The 16,172-nt window shown below is 39.7% G+C and overlaps 2 protein-coding genes and 1 long non-coding RNA gene across 4 annotated transcripts in view; 2 read left to right on the top strand and 1 right to left on the bottom strand.

Moving 5' to 3' along the window:
- Positions 1 to 16,172, bottom strand: part of LOC135264112 (uncharacterized) — a 247,325-nt gene that overhangs the window by 28,524 nt on the left and 202,629 nt on the right. The window lies entirely within an intron of this gene.
- On the top strand, positions 7,087 to 10,170 carry LOC135262501 (olfactory receptor 5H19-like). The gene is made up of 2 exons (XM_064349519.1): positions 7,087 to 7,448; positions 7,850 to 10,170. The coding sequence occupies exons 1-2, from the start codon at positions 7,368 to 7,370 to the stop codon at positions 8,843 to 8,845; spliced, it is 1,077 nt and encodes a 358-aa protein (XP_064205589.1). The 5' UTR covers positions 7,087 to 7,367; the 3' UTR covers positions 8,846 to 10,170.
- LOC135262500 (olfactory receptor 5H19-like) lies at positions 11,366 to 13,322 on the top strand. Its single transcript, XM_064349518.1, has one exon. The coding sequence runs from the start codon at positions 11,556 to 11,558 to the stop codon at positions 12,576 to 12,578; it is 1,023 nt and encodes a 340-aa protein (XP_064205588.1). The 5' UTR covers positions 11,366 to 11,555; the 3' UTR covers positions 12,579 to 13,322.

Genomic DNA, 16,172 nt, shown 5'->3' with positions numbered 1-16,172 from the left:
TGTGTTAAGTTGCTAAGTTGTGTTAAGAGAGTTTACTCCGGTTCCCTTTGTCTAATATTACATGGTCTGAAAGCATTCAGAGTGACAAATATGGAATGACAGAGGAAATCAGGAAGGGAACAATTACTTTTTTACAGCACTGTATATAATACATGTCATTATATATAAACCCCAACCTCTACTGTGACTGGAGCCCATGCCTTTTGTAGGGAACAGGCAGGTGTTTTCAATCCATTGCCTAAATCTCGGGCCACAAACGCAGATTCTAGGACTCAATGAATAAAAAATAAATAAAAAGTACCAAAGATGGTAAATGTTGTAATATGGAAATGTTATTTGCCGTACATGAAGCTCTTTGTGTGCCAGTGTCTGGTGTCCCTACCACATGAATGCAGGAGCACAGAGCCCTCAATTAGAGCCTGCTGAGATTAATTAGATTGTGCTAAATATGCCTGTTTTGTGTTTTGTTTACAGAAGTGGCATGAAAACGGTCATTAGCAGACAGTCCCATGAAACAGACACATGGCTAATTAGGGCATTGCAACAAAAAACAAAGACTACCGATTCCGTAGCTTTGTATTTTTGGAGCCTTTACCTAATCTCAGAGAAAAAGCTCAGGGGGTCTTTTGAGATCTGAAAGCTGCAGACTTCTTTGGGCTCCTTTGAAGTCAATCATACTGTACGTGAAAATGTACAAGTGTAGGCACATGCATTTCATTTCACAATTTATCCGTCTGCATTGTCTATTAAAGGGTCACCCAGAGTCTTTCTATGAGAAAGTTTTAAGCATGATAAGCATGTAAAACGTAAATACTCCACACCTGTAGAATGTATTAATAAATAGCATGGTACATATACAATGAAATGATTCCTGCTGCTTACTAAAATATAGAAATTGATTATATATATATATATATATATATATATATATATAATCCATGTATGTATATATCCATGTATATACATATATATATATGTATATATATATATATATATGTATGTATATATATATATATATATTATATATATATATATATAATACATGGATATATTATATAACATGGATATATATACATACATATATATATATATATATATTATGTATATATATATATATTATATATATATATCACATATGTTATATATATATTTATATATATATATATATAATATATATATATATTATATATTCCATGTATGTATATATATATATATTATATAATATATATATATATATATGTATATATATATATATATGTGTATATATATATATCCATGTATGTATATATATATATACCAGAGAACATACTCAGAATGTCGGTGGGTTGCAGAGATCGGCCAGTCACCGAATGCCAAGGTTTTGCAACCAAGTACTAAATATGATGACTAATTTAAATGATATTAATCGGTCCAATCAGGCTCCCCTAAAACTGGGGACTATGTGTTCATTGTTTTACTTCAAATCCAACGTGCTGGAGTACAGAGAGCAAAAAATAGTATCACTCTTTATACACTAATAGGCTGCATTGTACATATAAATTAACATTGCTTTACTGGGAATCATTGGGTGTTTCTTTCTCTTCAAAATCAGTTTAGAGAGTCCATTCTGCTGTCCAATGATTTCAAATAAAAGATGTACTGCAGTGGAATCAAAGTTTTAGTCCATGTGGGTCAATCCAGAATTAGCTCTGTACATAGTCCAAATATTTTAGAAGGGCAGAGGAGGTGGGGGGGTACATTAAACTTGCTGCAGACGTTCCGTTCCTTTAATTGTCATGCCAGCCGGTTTGAGAGGACGTTGCCGAGTTAATGACGGATGTTCCATACGGCATCGGTAGAACATGTCGTAAAATGTTAAAGAGGAAATTACAAAAACTGTTTTATTATTATACGTCGCATTACATTACGCAAGACAAGCTTTAATCGCACGGCGCTTTAACAGGGGCAGTTAAACGTTGGCAGTTCGCCGATGATCGGAGCGTGTAATGGTGCAATGTCACGCCATTCCGTAAATGAAGGGGATGTGACGAGCAGAGGTGAGGAACGTAAGGGGAAGGTGACGACTGACATCAAACAGACGACAGCCCGCGCACAACTTTACAGATGAGGGAAATTCTTATAGATGGGTATTTAGCCTATTTGGCGCCTTTCATCTCGTGATCCCGAAGTGCTTTTGTGTCGTCCTTGCCTCCTTCTCTCGCTAATTGCTTATGCTCTTTGACGGCTTTTAATCAGCTTTTAACGCCCCCTTTTCCTGTTGCCCTCTCACTCTCTTGGAAAGGAGCAGGAACCATTACCATTGAGTGCCTGTCAGTTATAGGCCTTTTCGTTCGGGCGCATTGGCTGGGATCCAGTCAACATTTGACCTCAGCTTTAGTCTAACAACTGAAAGCTTTACAGTTTACTCAAAAAGACCGCTGAACTTGCACAACTCATTTTTGTAAAGAAAATAATAATAATAATAATAATAATAATAATAATAATAATAACAATGGTTTTTAGTTGTTAGTCAAAGTTAAAGTACAATTGGATGTTGATTGGATCCCAGCCTGAGATTGTGAGGGGGGAAAAAAGCGTAGCGCTCGCGTCACCGGAAAATCTACGCAACGGACAAATGCTGATTGAATACAGGCCGTTGCTTCAATTAGCAATGCGGCGGGCACAGCAGGGGCTCTCTAATGAAGGCACGCGCAGCCGGTGTCGCTAATGAAGCGAAATATCCTTCAGCCCGAGAACACCTGCCTGTGTCTCGCTGCGCACTGGAGTCACTGAACACATATTGAGCAGCCATAAAACTGTGGCCAAGTGCGTGTACACACCAAGTGGCCAAGCCAATGTAATGTAAGACCGGCGGCTTTGTTTTTGAAGTCAATCTTTTTTCTTCCCCCCCCCCAAGAATATGTAGTGTAGTGGCAATAGATGTATTTTTTTTGTCTAATGTCTTCCCATGTGTGCTGATTTATGTTATTTTGTCATTTGGAAAACATTTTAATAATTTGTGGACCAATCTGGGACGGTTTGTGTCAGTGCCTAGTCACTGTACATCACGCAAGGGGTGGGGGGCGATGGCATCTCACTCGTTTAGAAATGGCCCTTGACCTGGGCCGTCAATTAGGCCGTGCACAGACCTCCCCCCCCCCCCCCCCTTCTCGCGCAGTCTCTGGCTCCAATTTGTCTGACATGGTGGCAAGAAAAAAAAAAAACTGCATGAAAACGCTTGTCACAAGCCCGTGGAAAGCCCATGCACTTTGAGCGTTTTTTTCTTTTTTCATTTAGCCAGTTTTCAGGGGACAGATTAACTCATCATAATCTTTTTTTTTTTAAGGATTCACTTTCTTCTTGATGATTTTTGCCTGACACACAAACAGAATCCATTTTGTAATCACTCTGACTTCTTGGCACCTGGAGGCCCAGTTTAAATTAAATTAATTGCCTTTAACTTTGACTCAGAGTTAAACGTGTGCCATTTCTTCTCTTCCCAAACATGATTTGATGATTCTAGCAATCAAAACAATTAACTTGTTAAACTATGTATTTGGGGAAAAAAGCAAATAATTATTTTTGTTTAATGATTCATATATACGCAACTTAAAGGTATATGTAGACACACCATTCATTTACTTAATGTCAACACAGTACTTTTTTTATGGCCTACAACATGTTAATAGCTTTTCGATGCTTAATTTTCACTCAGGGGAAATAAATATTTCCTTTTGAAGATCCCATAATTGCGCCCCACGAGAAGCTTTCAGAAACATTACTAACCTGTCCTATTTAAGACAAACTATATTGCAGACTGTGCTCTGCTTCAATGGAACACATTATTCCTGAGTGGGCCATTACAGAGATGCAGTTCACCCCACAGTATAAGCAGGCTATCGGCAATTAGTACAAGAAATATGCTCAATAGGGAATAAAAGAGCAAGTAAACACATTTGCAAAACACAATCAATGGCCACTTTATTGGATACACCTATCTAGTGTCAGGCAGGCCCAATCCTCTTTTTGTCTCCAGAACAGCCTGGATACTTTTGCGGCGTGTATTCGATAAAGGTTGCCGGAACCCAATCCTTATGAATTTTGATCTGCGCTCACTCAATAGCATCGCGCAGTTCCTGCAGATTTTTCAGCCACACGTTCACGCTGAGCACCGTTCCACCTCGTGTCAAAGGTGCGGTGTTGGACTGAGACCCGGGGACTGTGCAGGCCCTTATGTTAACCTGGGGTCACGGTCACGTCCATGGAACCAGCTTGAGATGAAGTGCGCTTTGTGACACTGCGCATCATCCTGCTGGAAGGGTCCATTTGAACAAAGGGCAGGGCGTAGACACGAAGGGGCATGCACGTGGACAGCAACAATGCTGAGGTATACTGCGCCATTCAAATGATGCCCAGTCTGCATTGAGCGGCCTAATGTGTGCCAGGAAAACATTCCCCACGCCATTACACCACTACTACCACCAGCAGTGTCAGGATGCGTGGGGGGGTTGGACCCAAACGCAGAGGTCAAAAACACAAAACTCCAAATGAAGGGAAACAAAGACTTTAAATAAACAAGGAACAAACAAAAGGTCACGAGGGGCAAAACCACAAACACAAAAAGATACTTAAGAACCTAAAAAAAAAACCAACAGAACACAGGCAGGGCGGAACACTGGCAGGACAGAAAACACACAAGGCACAAGCGGAACCGAAGCGGGCAGAATACATACATTCAGGAGAGAACACAAGTGGAAACAAACACAAGGAAACCAGAACATAGACATAGGAATGCATGGAGCAGATTTGAGGAGGGGAGCACAGAACAACCAGACATACCGCAAGAATCCAGCACCTGAGTCAAGGAAGAGGGCAACTTAAATAGAACAGACACTGACGAGACACAGGAGGGCACCGTGAACAATCAGGCCACGGAAGGGGAAGGGAAAACGAGACAGCCAGAAAACGATGATTAGACAATTGGAAACAATCATACAATTAACACAGGGGGAGCAGGACCCAAAACAGAAGTGCCGCCATCTGGCGGCCCAACAGGGAAAATGCAGACAGGAACACAGGACCATGACAAGCAGCCTGCATTGTTGACACAAGCCAGGACGGATCTCATGGATTCATGTGTTTTGCACCGAATCCTGACCCTGGTTTTACACCAAACTCTGAGGGGGGTGGGTTTGTTAGCAGCAATCGCAGGTCCAGGGAACCTGCGGCGAGAACAACAGCATCGAAAAAAAAACACGATTTGCACCCTGTGAATACTGCACAATTCGAATGTCTTTCAAAAAAAAAAAAAAGCAAAAAAAAAACAAAAATCAAACATTTTAAACCCAATTTTTGCGGGCCGTGGATGCCTGTGGTCCTAAATGACCGAACATTAGGGGAATCCCTATGGGCTGCTGAACCCGTAACGCTAGGTATCTGGCTTCCATCTGCTCCTGCTCTGAGCCAGATTTGAAGGGTAGCCAAACTCACCAGTCTGGGTGTTAAAATGTGCTTCTTGCTGAAATGTGGTTATTGACCCTTTAAAGTATAAGATAGCGCACACTTACACACGCACACACGCACACGTAAGTGATTCAGATGTTCTTAATTCTAATGTTGATGTAACAATCACTACAGGTAATTTAGAACAACGGAGTTCTAGAATACTGACTGAAAAAAAAAAACATTCCAAAAAACCTACCCTTCAAAGGGTTAAAAAAATAAATAAAATAATAATTTGATTTTCTCCAGAGGTTTCCTCCGGGTACTCTGGTTTCTTCCCACAGTCCAAAGACATGCAGGTTAGGCTAACTGGAAAGTCGAAATTGCTCATACATATGAGCGTGTGAATGAATGGTGTGTGTGCCCTGCGATGAACGGGTGACCTGTCCAGGGTGCATTCCTGCCTCTCTCCAACGCATGCCCTCTCTCCCCGTGACCCTAACCAGGAATAAGCGGGTTAGATGATCGATGGATGGATGCACTTCCTTTGGATGGATCCACTTTGCTTGAGATTATACAAATATCAGGACAATCTCTTAGGATACTGATTAGTGAGGTAAAATTCAGTAGCTGTTTGTTAAACAGGCGACAGAGTTTACGTTTTTTTTTTAATCTCTGGTGTGCTGTTTTAGCAGAAAGATTTTCATCCAACTCAATGCTGACCACACTTCTTTTTAATACAGAATTTTTGAATAGTATATTTAATATTCAAATCTGTAATTTATGGGGGTAATGTTTTTTCTTAAGTAAAGGTTAGAGTAGTGTTTTGTTGGAAAGCAATGTCATTGTCTCATTAGACGTCAAATTAGTGTATTTTCATGGCATCTTCACTGCTGTAGAGAGTTCATTATCATTCTGTGATGGATCATGGCCGCAATCTTATTTCTTGCTTGCCTCTGCGTTTTATGCTGCTATTTAATTCCCAAAGGTCGGTTCTTCGAATTTTTATATCAATTAATTACTATAAACTTATTTGCACTTGAACTGTAGTAGACATCGAGTCGCCAATCTCTAGTCCTATCGTTTTATTTAGTTGGACTACCGAAGTGCATGAGGCGGACGGTATGCTGCGTCGGAATGCAGGGCAGTGCGAACTGCGCCGCATTTTTCGCCGATTACGTCATTACCGTAAGGTCAGGCTGCCATCTAGCGGTAAGAATTACAATGGCAGGATTGCCCTTGATTTGGCTTAGTCGTTTACACAGTGCACCCGGCAGTTATCATTGTTTCGCTGTTAAGTGCGTACATTCACACAAAAACACATTCTGACAGCTATTGAAATGCAGACAGGTCATTGGATATGTTCATTTGAAGAAGCAGTGTTTTAAATGGTGTGCGTACACAACAAAAGCAGTTGACCCTTTAATACATCACTGCAAAGGAGCAAAGGAGGCACAGGAACATTTTAAAATATTTATTTATTTATTTATTTTCATTTGTAATAAAAAGGAGGAGTTTTTGTATACAACTGTAAAAGATAAGGAAATCCGGAATCTCACGTGAAAGTTTTATTCGATTCTTATATCACAGAGGTTCTCTGCTTTCACTTCAAGCCTGGGAGACATTCAGGACCATGGACAGCAGAAGTATGACCAACAGCCATTGTAACTTCGAACAGAGCCAGGCCTTATGGTCAGATGAGACCAGCCTTCCCAAACCGCAGACTCAAACACAGCACTCAGAGATCTGAGCTATTCTATATTTCCTTGAAGAAAAGGGCCATTTAATTGCACCACAAGAGACGCGGTTTGCAAACGCGGCTAATTATGCCGCAGCTTTTGTGTACCAGAGAAAGTTAACTAGTTGATCACATAGGCTACGTGAACCCCTAGAGGTCGGGAGATGTACAACCATCCTGCCTGACGTCCCGCACAAGCTATAAAAATATGGGTAGTCCGGATCATTCTTCAGAGTTCATCCTGGACCGTGCACGGTGCACCGGCGTTGCATTTCACCCCTTCCTACAAGTATGTATAGAGTTTTTTGAAAGGAAATGGTATCACATTTGGACTCTTGCATTTACACTTTAAGATTGAATTAAGTTTAACTAGTTTAACTGATGAAACTTTGAGTGACATCCTCAAGCAAGGGGTCTATTGGCAAACGTTCATTATTTAGAAACTTTTTTTCGATTGTGTTCAGTGACTAACAAAACATGTGACATGAAACAAACGCAAACAAAATATTATTAATAACCCAAGTGTCGCTCAAAAGTATTTTTGAAATTGCTGTTGAGCTGAACGTCCGGCTAAGTTCGTAATTTTGAATATACGAAAATGTTGATGAGTATTTTTTATAAAGACGAACTCGACGTCAACTGTCATTTGTTTGTTTTTTTTCTTTTAATTTTTTAATATATGTACTTCAGATTGAAAAACAGAAGTCAAGCCGGCAGTCAATGGAGACAAAAACACAAGACCTGAGCAACTTCACCCGCCCCGTCGGATTCTACATCAGAGGTTTCTACGCACTAAAACATGGAGAATACTACTTCATGTTTCTGGCGGTTATTTACGTCCTGACACTTGTGTCAAATGCAATGTTGATGGCGGTCATATGGTTCGCAGAAAACCTCCACACCCCAAAGTACATGGCCGTGTTCAGCCTGGCAGTGGTGGACGTTAGTTTCAGCACCGCTCTGATTCCTCAAGCTGTCCATATGTATGTCTTTGGTTCAAAATTTGTGTACTACGACCCTTGCTTGGCACAAATGTTCTTCGTCCATTATTTCGCATCAATGGAATCGTTTGCTCTCTGCGTTTTGGCCTACGACAGGCTCATCGCCATTTGTTTCCCATTACGAAGCAATGTTTTAAATACCAACTGTAAAATGATGCTGGTTATTATTGTGTCGTGGTCAATACCGCTTATCATGGACGTGGTGATGGTTGCCTTGATTCCCCCTCTGGCGTACTGTAAATCGACGATTGTCAACAGCTTCTTCTGTGATCACGGCCCAGTCTTTAAGATCGCTTGCGGTGATTATTCTAAGAACTGGTTTATGGCCAGTTTTACCACGGTAGCCTTGTACTTTGTTCCTTTTGGCTTCATTGCTGTGACATACCTGTTTATTATGTACGCCATTTTGAACATTAAATCGTCGGAGGGTAGATGGAAAGCGTTTAAAACGTGTTCTTCGCATTTAATTTTGGTTGCTATATTTTTCGTACCTTTTCTCGTAACTTACATCGTGGCTTGGGTTAATGTGAACATTGATACGGACACCAGAATTCTCAACACGTCTTTGTCCGGTTCTATCCCACCACTTTTAAACCCAATTATCTACTCTCTGAAAACCGAGGAGATATTGGAGCAAATTAAAAAGTACCTGAGAAATCTGAAAAGAACTTCTCCTAGCAGTTGATGTATTAGGCGAGCTTTTGATTTAAGAATCGTATGCCTACTGGATGTAGGCTACCAGTCACTGTATGGTCATTTGCTGTTTTGTATTTGAAGGAACAGTGCAGTAGTTTTCAAAGTCACTCCCTTTATATGCTGGTTTTCATTTCAACCACAATTGCAATCCCGGAATTTTACAAAATTGTGATTGGTTATTAAGAAGACACTTTACATGTTTTGAGAGAGTATATATCCTCTGAAGCAAGAACATGTATGCAATATAGTGATACACACCATAAAGAATAAAAGCCCCATATTCTCATTGTGTTACGTTGTAAACAACTGCGTAAAAAGAGGGGGGAATTTTAACTGATCAAATTAAAGACTGAGACAAATCAATAGGCTCTTTGACATTGATGCTAACCAGTTGGCAGATAATGAAGAATTCAACCATTTATGAAACGAATAAAACACATGCGTTCAACGGCCGAAATTAAGCAAGAGATTGGCAGTAAGTAAAACTAGCATACACAAGGGTCCCCAGGGGCGAAAGAGAGAACGACTGGAATTGCGCAATAGTTACATGTATCGTTTTCCAAAAGTGAAACATTATTTAACGGATTTTTTGTCAGAAATATAAGCCTCAAATGTATTTTCATTTTTTGTCCGTTTAGTCACAAAAATAATCAAATTAATATTTGTGTGGTTCGATTAAATTATTAGTTGAACATACTGTAAGAAATATAACGGCCAAGAAAATAGGTGAATCACCCTTTGTTTTGTTTATTTGTTTGCCAAGAAGGAATCCAGGAGACTTTTAAAATGGGACTACAAACGAACCAGTTAAACTTTCGGCCCTGGATAGGCCCAGCAGTTGTAATTAACATAACGGGAGAAAAAAACGCGATTTTCAGTCTGTGATGCTATTTTATGACGTACAAAAGACTCAGTGTTTCATTCTAACTAAAATTAGCTCAAATACACCTTGTTGTGATTGGGAACGCTGGAGACCCGCTGCAAACATGATTTCGTCGATTATTTTTCAAAACGTGTTTCATGAGATATATTGACCAGCAAATTCTAGATGTTCAGTTCATGCAAATGTACACATAGTGTTCGTCATATTTTGGGGTGGGAAAAGATGTCTTGGACTGCACAGGACAGTGAGATAAAAATAATAAAAATTAAATAATAAAAATAAAACACAAACTACACAAAAGTAATTGCATATATTTTTTAATCTGTCATATTCATGTACAATAATATAACTGATGTGCAATGTTTGTTGATATACATATTAAATTTGAGATGTTGTGCTTTAAGCAATTTCATAAAGTTATCTCCTTCTGTGTTGCTGTTTTGTGTTGCCTTTTTATTGCTGAAGAAGAGTAGTTTGAGTATGTGTTTGTACATAGTAAAATGTCCAGAGTTAATTTAACTCAAACAGTGTATGTGGCATCGGAATGCACGGGAGTGCGGACTGCGCCGCATTTTTCGCCGATTACGTCATTACCGTGAGGTCAGTCTACCATCCAGCGGTTGGAATTACAACGGCAGGATTGCCCTTGATTTAGGTTCGTCGTTTACACTATGCACCCGGCGAAATATCGTTCAGCAGTTATCATTGTTTCTCTGTTCAGTGTGTACATTCACTCAAAAACACATTCTGACAGCTAGTGAAATGCAGACAAGTCATTGGGGACTTTTATTTGAAGATGCAGTGTTTCAATAGCTGTGCATACACATCCAAAGTAGTTACCCTTTTAATACACCTCTGTAAAGGGGCAAAAAAGCCACAGGGTTTATTTATTTATTTATTTATTTATTTATTTATTAGCATTTCTAATCAAAGGACGAGCTTTTGTATACAACTGTAAAAGTTAAGGATATCCGGATTCACACGTGAAAGTTTTATTCGATTCTTATATCACAGAGGTTATCTGCTTCCACTTGAATCCTGGGAGACATTCAGGCCCATGGACAGCAGAAGTATGGCCAACAGCCATTGCAACTTCGAAAAGAACCAGGCCTTATGGTCAGATGAGACCAGTCCTCCAAACCGCAGACTTAAACACAGCACTCAGAGATGTGAGCTATCCTATATTTCTTGGAAGAAAAGGGCCATTTAATTGCACCACAGGAGACGCGGTCTGCAAACGCGGCTAATTATGCCGCAGCTTTTGTGTACCAGAGAAAGTTAACTAGTTGATCACATAGGCTACGTGAACCCCTAGAGGACGTTAGATGTACTATCATCCTGCCTGACGTCCCGCACCAGCTATAAAAATATGGGTAGTCCGGATCATTCTTCAGAGTTCATCCTGGACCGTGCACGGTGCACTGGCGTTGCATTTCAACCCTTCCTACAAGTATGTATAGAGTTTTTTGAAAGGAATATGTTTCACATTTGGACACTTGCATTTACCCTTTAAGATTGCATTAAGTTTAACTAAAGACTTTGGTGAAACTTTGAGTGACATTCTTAAGCAAGGGGCCTATTGGCCAACATTTTTTTATTTAGAAACTTTTTTTTATCGATTGTTTTCAATGACTTACAAAACATGTGACATGAAACAAACGCAAACAAAATAATATTATTAATAACCCAAGTGTCGCTCAAAAGTATTTTGAAATTGCTGTTGAGTTGAACGTTCCGCTAAGTTTGTAGTTTTGAATATATTAAATTTTAATGAGTATTTTTGATAAAGACGAACTTGACGTCAACTGTCATTTGTATGTTTTCTTCTTTAAATATTTTCTTGTATGTACTTCAAAAACAGAAGTCAAGACGGCTGTCAATGGAGACAACAACACAAGACCTGAGCAACTTCACCCGCCCCGTCGGATTCTACATCAGAGGTTTCTACGCGCTAAAACATGGGGAATACTACTTCATGTTTCTGGCGGTTATTTACATCCTGACACTTGTGTCAAATGCAATCTTGATGTTGGTCATATGGTTCACAGAAAACCTCCACACTCCAAAGTACATGGCCGTGTTCAGCCTGGCAGTGGTGGACGTTAGTTACAGCTCCGCTCTGATTCCTCAAGCTGTCAACATGTATGTCTTTGGTTCAAAATTTGTGTATTACGACCCTTGCTTGGCACAAATGTTCTTCGTCGATTATTTCTCATCGATGGAATCGTTTGCTCTCTGCGTTTTGGCCTACGACAGGCTCATCGCCATTTGTTTCCCATTACGAAGCAATGTTTTAAATACCAACTGTAAAATGATGCTGGTTATTACTGTGTCGTGGTCAATACCGCTTATCATAGACGTGGTGATGGTTGCCTTTATTCCCCCTCTGGCGTACTGTAAATCGACGATTGTCAACAGCTTCTTCTGTGATCACGGCCCAGTCTTTAAGATCGCTTGCGGTGATTATTCTAAGAACTGGTTTATGGCCGCTCTTTCCACGGTAGCCTTGTACTTTGTTCCTTTTGGCTTCATTGCTGTGACATACCTGTTTATTATGTACGCCATTTTGAACATTAAATCGTCGGAGGGTAGATGGAAAGCGTTTCAAACGTGTTCTTCGCATTTAATTTTGGTTGCTATATTTTTCGTACCTTTTTTCGTTACTTACATCGTGGCTTGGGCTAATGTGAACATTGATACGGACACCAGAATTCTCAACACGTCTTTGTCCGGTTCTATCCCACCACTTTTAAACCCAATTATCTACTCTCTAAAAACCGAGGAGATATTGGAGCAAATTAAAAAGTACCTGAGAAATCTGAAAAAAAAACTCTTCTAGCAATTGAGATATTAGGCGAGCTCTTTATTTAAGAACCGTAGGCCTACTGGATGTAGGCTACCAGTCACTTTTTGGTTATTTGTTGTTTTGTATTTGAAGGAACAGTGCAGTAGTTTTCAAACCCACTCCCTGTGTATGCTGGTTTTCGTTTCAACCACAATTGCAATCCCAGAATTTTAAGAAATTGTTATTGTTTCTTAAGACACTTTTCATGTTTTGAGAGATTATATATCCTCTGAAGCCACGCTATGTAAGAAATAGTGATGCATACCATAAAGAATAAAAGTCCCACATTCTCATTGTGTTATGTTGTAAACAATTGCGTAAAAAGAGGGCGGTATTTTGACTGATCAAATTAAAGACTGAGGCAAATCAATAGTCTCTTTAACACTCATGCCAACCAGTTGCCAGATAATGAAGAATTCAACCATTTATGAAACGAATAAAACACATGCGTTCAACTGCCGCAATTAAGCAAGAGATCGGCAATAGCAATAGCCAGCATACACAAGGGTCCTCAGAACCGAGATTGAGAACGACTAGTGCAATAGTGCATAGTTACATGTATCGTTTTCCTCAAGTGACACATTATTTAATGGATTTTTAGTCATAAATATAAGCCTCAAATGTGTTTTTATTTCATCGTTTAGTCACAAAATGAATCAAATAAATATTTGTGTGGTTAGATTAAATTATTAGATGAACATCCTGTAAGAAATATAACGGCCATGAAAATAGGTGAATCACCCTTTTTAAAAAAAATTTTTTTTTACCAAGAAGGAATCCAGGACACATTTTAAATAGGACTACAAACAAACCAGCAAAGGTTTTAGGCCCAGCAATTATAATTAGGCAGATGCTATTAGCACCCTGGTGTCAGTAGCCAACAATGTTATTTGCACCCGGTGTGGAATATAGCCAATGTGGATATTTACACCCGGGTGTATATAGCATGGCAGAGACAAGCACCCAGGTGTCCATAGCCAACAATGCTATTTGCACCAGGGCACACATTAGATACTGTATGTGTGTATGCACTCTATGTATATTTTAGAAACAGCATCAGAGTCCTGATCTGCTGTACCGCGTAAAGGACAAAGGTGAGGGGGTTTTTCCATAAGGCCGGACCAAGTCTGACAGTCTCTGCCACCCAGTAGCGGGCATCAGGGACCGCCACATGGACTCACATTAACTCCGATCCCGAGTCGTAGCGTGTTGTGCTTCAGAACCGGGACTTACAAACTTGTTAACACAACATGTAAGTGGCTAGAGCCACAGCTTGTTGGGCTTTGTGGAAACGGGGGGCGGGGGGTGAGGGGGCCGGGTGTAAATAGCCGAATAACTGCCGTGTGACTATTCTCACCCGGGTACAAATAGACATTCTGTTATAATTAACATAACGGGAGAGGGGAAACACGCGAATTGCGGACTGTGATGTTATTTTATGACCTATAAAAGTCTCAGTCTTTCATTCAAACTTAAATTAGCTCAAATACACCTGGTTGTGATTGGGAACACTGGAGACCCGCTGCAAATATGATTATTTTTCAAAACGTGTTTCATGAGATATATTGACTAACGTGTTGTAGATGTTTCGTTCAGGCAAATGTAATGATGTCTTGGAGTGCACAGGACAGTGAGATAAAAATTAGAAAAATTAAATGATAAAAATAAAACAGATCAAAATAAAAAAATAAAATACACAAAAGTAACTGCATATATTTTTAATGTCATATTCATGCACAGTAATAAAAAACTGATGTGCTATGCCTATTAAAGTTGAGATATTGTGCTTTAAACGATTTCATGAAGTTATCTCCTTCTGTGTTGCTTGTTTGCGTTGCCTTTTTATTGCTGAAGAAGAGTACTTTGCGTATGTGTTTGTACACAGTAAAATGGCCAGTGTATATTTAACTCAAACAGTGTTAATTCGACTCACAACAGATACTGTAACATTTGGTCCCACATTTCAGAGCGGGGGCCAAATGTAGTCTGTTAAGAGTTCAATTAACACTGTTAGAGTGGAATTAACTCTGGACATTTTAATGTGGATGTGTGTGTACACGGGAGCATGTGCGCATGGCGGGATGCTGAGGAAACTATACAATTTAAGCACCCCCCTGTCCAGAATTGATCTATTTTTCTAATATTACTTTTTATCTGAAATATGTTCATGTGTTCTGTATTTTTCTTCGGCGAAGAACTGGTTGAAACGCTTCATAATGTAGTCAACAGCTTTGGTTTCCCAAGCCAAGGAGCTCAAATTTAGACCCTTTTGAAAATCACTTGCTCACCTAGGCATTTATGGTTGCATGACTGAATGCTAGTGTACCACAATGGTGAAGGAACCGAGCTTGTAACTTCAACAGTTGTATGTTTATGCCCTGGTGGACATTGTTGTTATAAACATGCAGAAGGTAAGTTGCCTAAGCTGAATTGCTGTACAAATACACTGTACTGTACATAAAAAACGCAGAGTGTGTACATCCTCCGGGAGAAGAGGTTCTGATAAAAAATTAAAAAAAATGCAATGTAAACTGTAACCTCATCAATACCTATTATGTACCAATGGAATTACAAATTCAAAAAGCAGGGGAGGCAACTGATGTCCCAGTAGATTTCCCATGTGCGCACACTCCATACATATAAACCAGGCGATATATTCTGCAGTGCGACGGGAGAAGCACATTAAGACTAACGGGTTTCGACAGTGACGTATGCTGAGGAGAACTGGTGAGTAGCGGTTTCCTGCCGCGCAATTTCTGCCCTATGCCTTGAACGGTTTCGTTTTTTCCGCAATTCTTACAGACGCCAGGGCTGCGTGTGAACGTTTCCGCGCATTTAACTTCGACGTGTATGTGCAATAGACACAGCTAGTGGACAATGCAGGCTTACGTAGACGTTAAACGGAAATAGAAAGGTGTTCATAACATCGCGATCGGTTTTCTTGGTGTTCACCTAAAGAGGAAGATATTCAAAAAAATATATTTGGGGGGCGTAGTAAAAACAGAGGAAAAATAAAACGAACAACGAATGAACGACACTTGACGCATTGTGCTCTTCCTTTTCCTTCGTGTTTTTGGTTACATATTAACTGCATTAAGCCTGGATATAGCCTTTTGAAAGAATTGCATGGGTCTTTTGAAGGCGCTGTCATTTAGGAAGTAATTCAAGAGCGATATCGGGAGAGGCGACGGTCGACCCAAAGACGCTTGCGTGACATCGCCATCACCGTTTGTTCCTCTTTTTTAGGCGGTCATTCCTGCATTAAAACTACATGTATTTGTTTTAATACTGTAAAACTGCTGTAATTGCCCGTAGACTATACAACATATTTTACAATGCCATATGGAAAATCTATTTAATCAATCAATCTATTTAAATATTTTGTGTAATGTATGTGTGATGAAATACAGAAATTAGCAATATATAAGGGAGAGCGGGGAAATGACTAACGGTTTTCGTGTTTGGCTCGATTCTGAAAACATTACAAGAGATAGATTAATCATTTTAAGAGAAACAACCTACGTCCCTCGTCTATGATTACACTCCACAATGGCGTTTCTGGGACATACCATTCACTAGCAATCTGAC

Source organism: Anguilla rostrata, chromosome 9, assembly GCF_018555375.3.
Source record: "Anguilla rostrata isolate EN2019 chromosome 9, ASM1855537v3, whole genome shotgun sequence".
NCBI lineage: Eukaryota > Metazoa > Chordata > Actinopteri > Anguilliformes > Anguillidae > Anguilla > Anguilla rostrata.
Note: the sequence above shows the minus strand (reverse complement) of the source record. Positions and strands in the feature narration are given on the sequence as shown.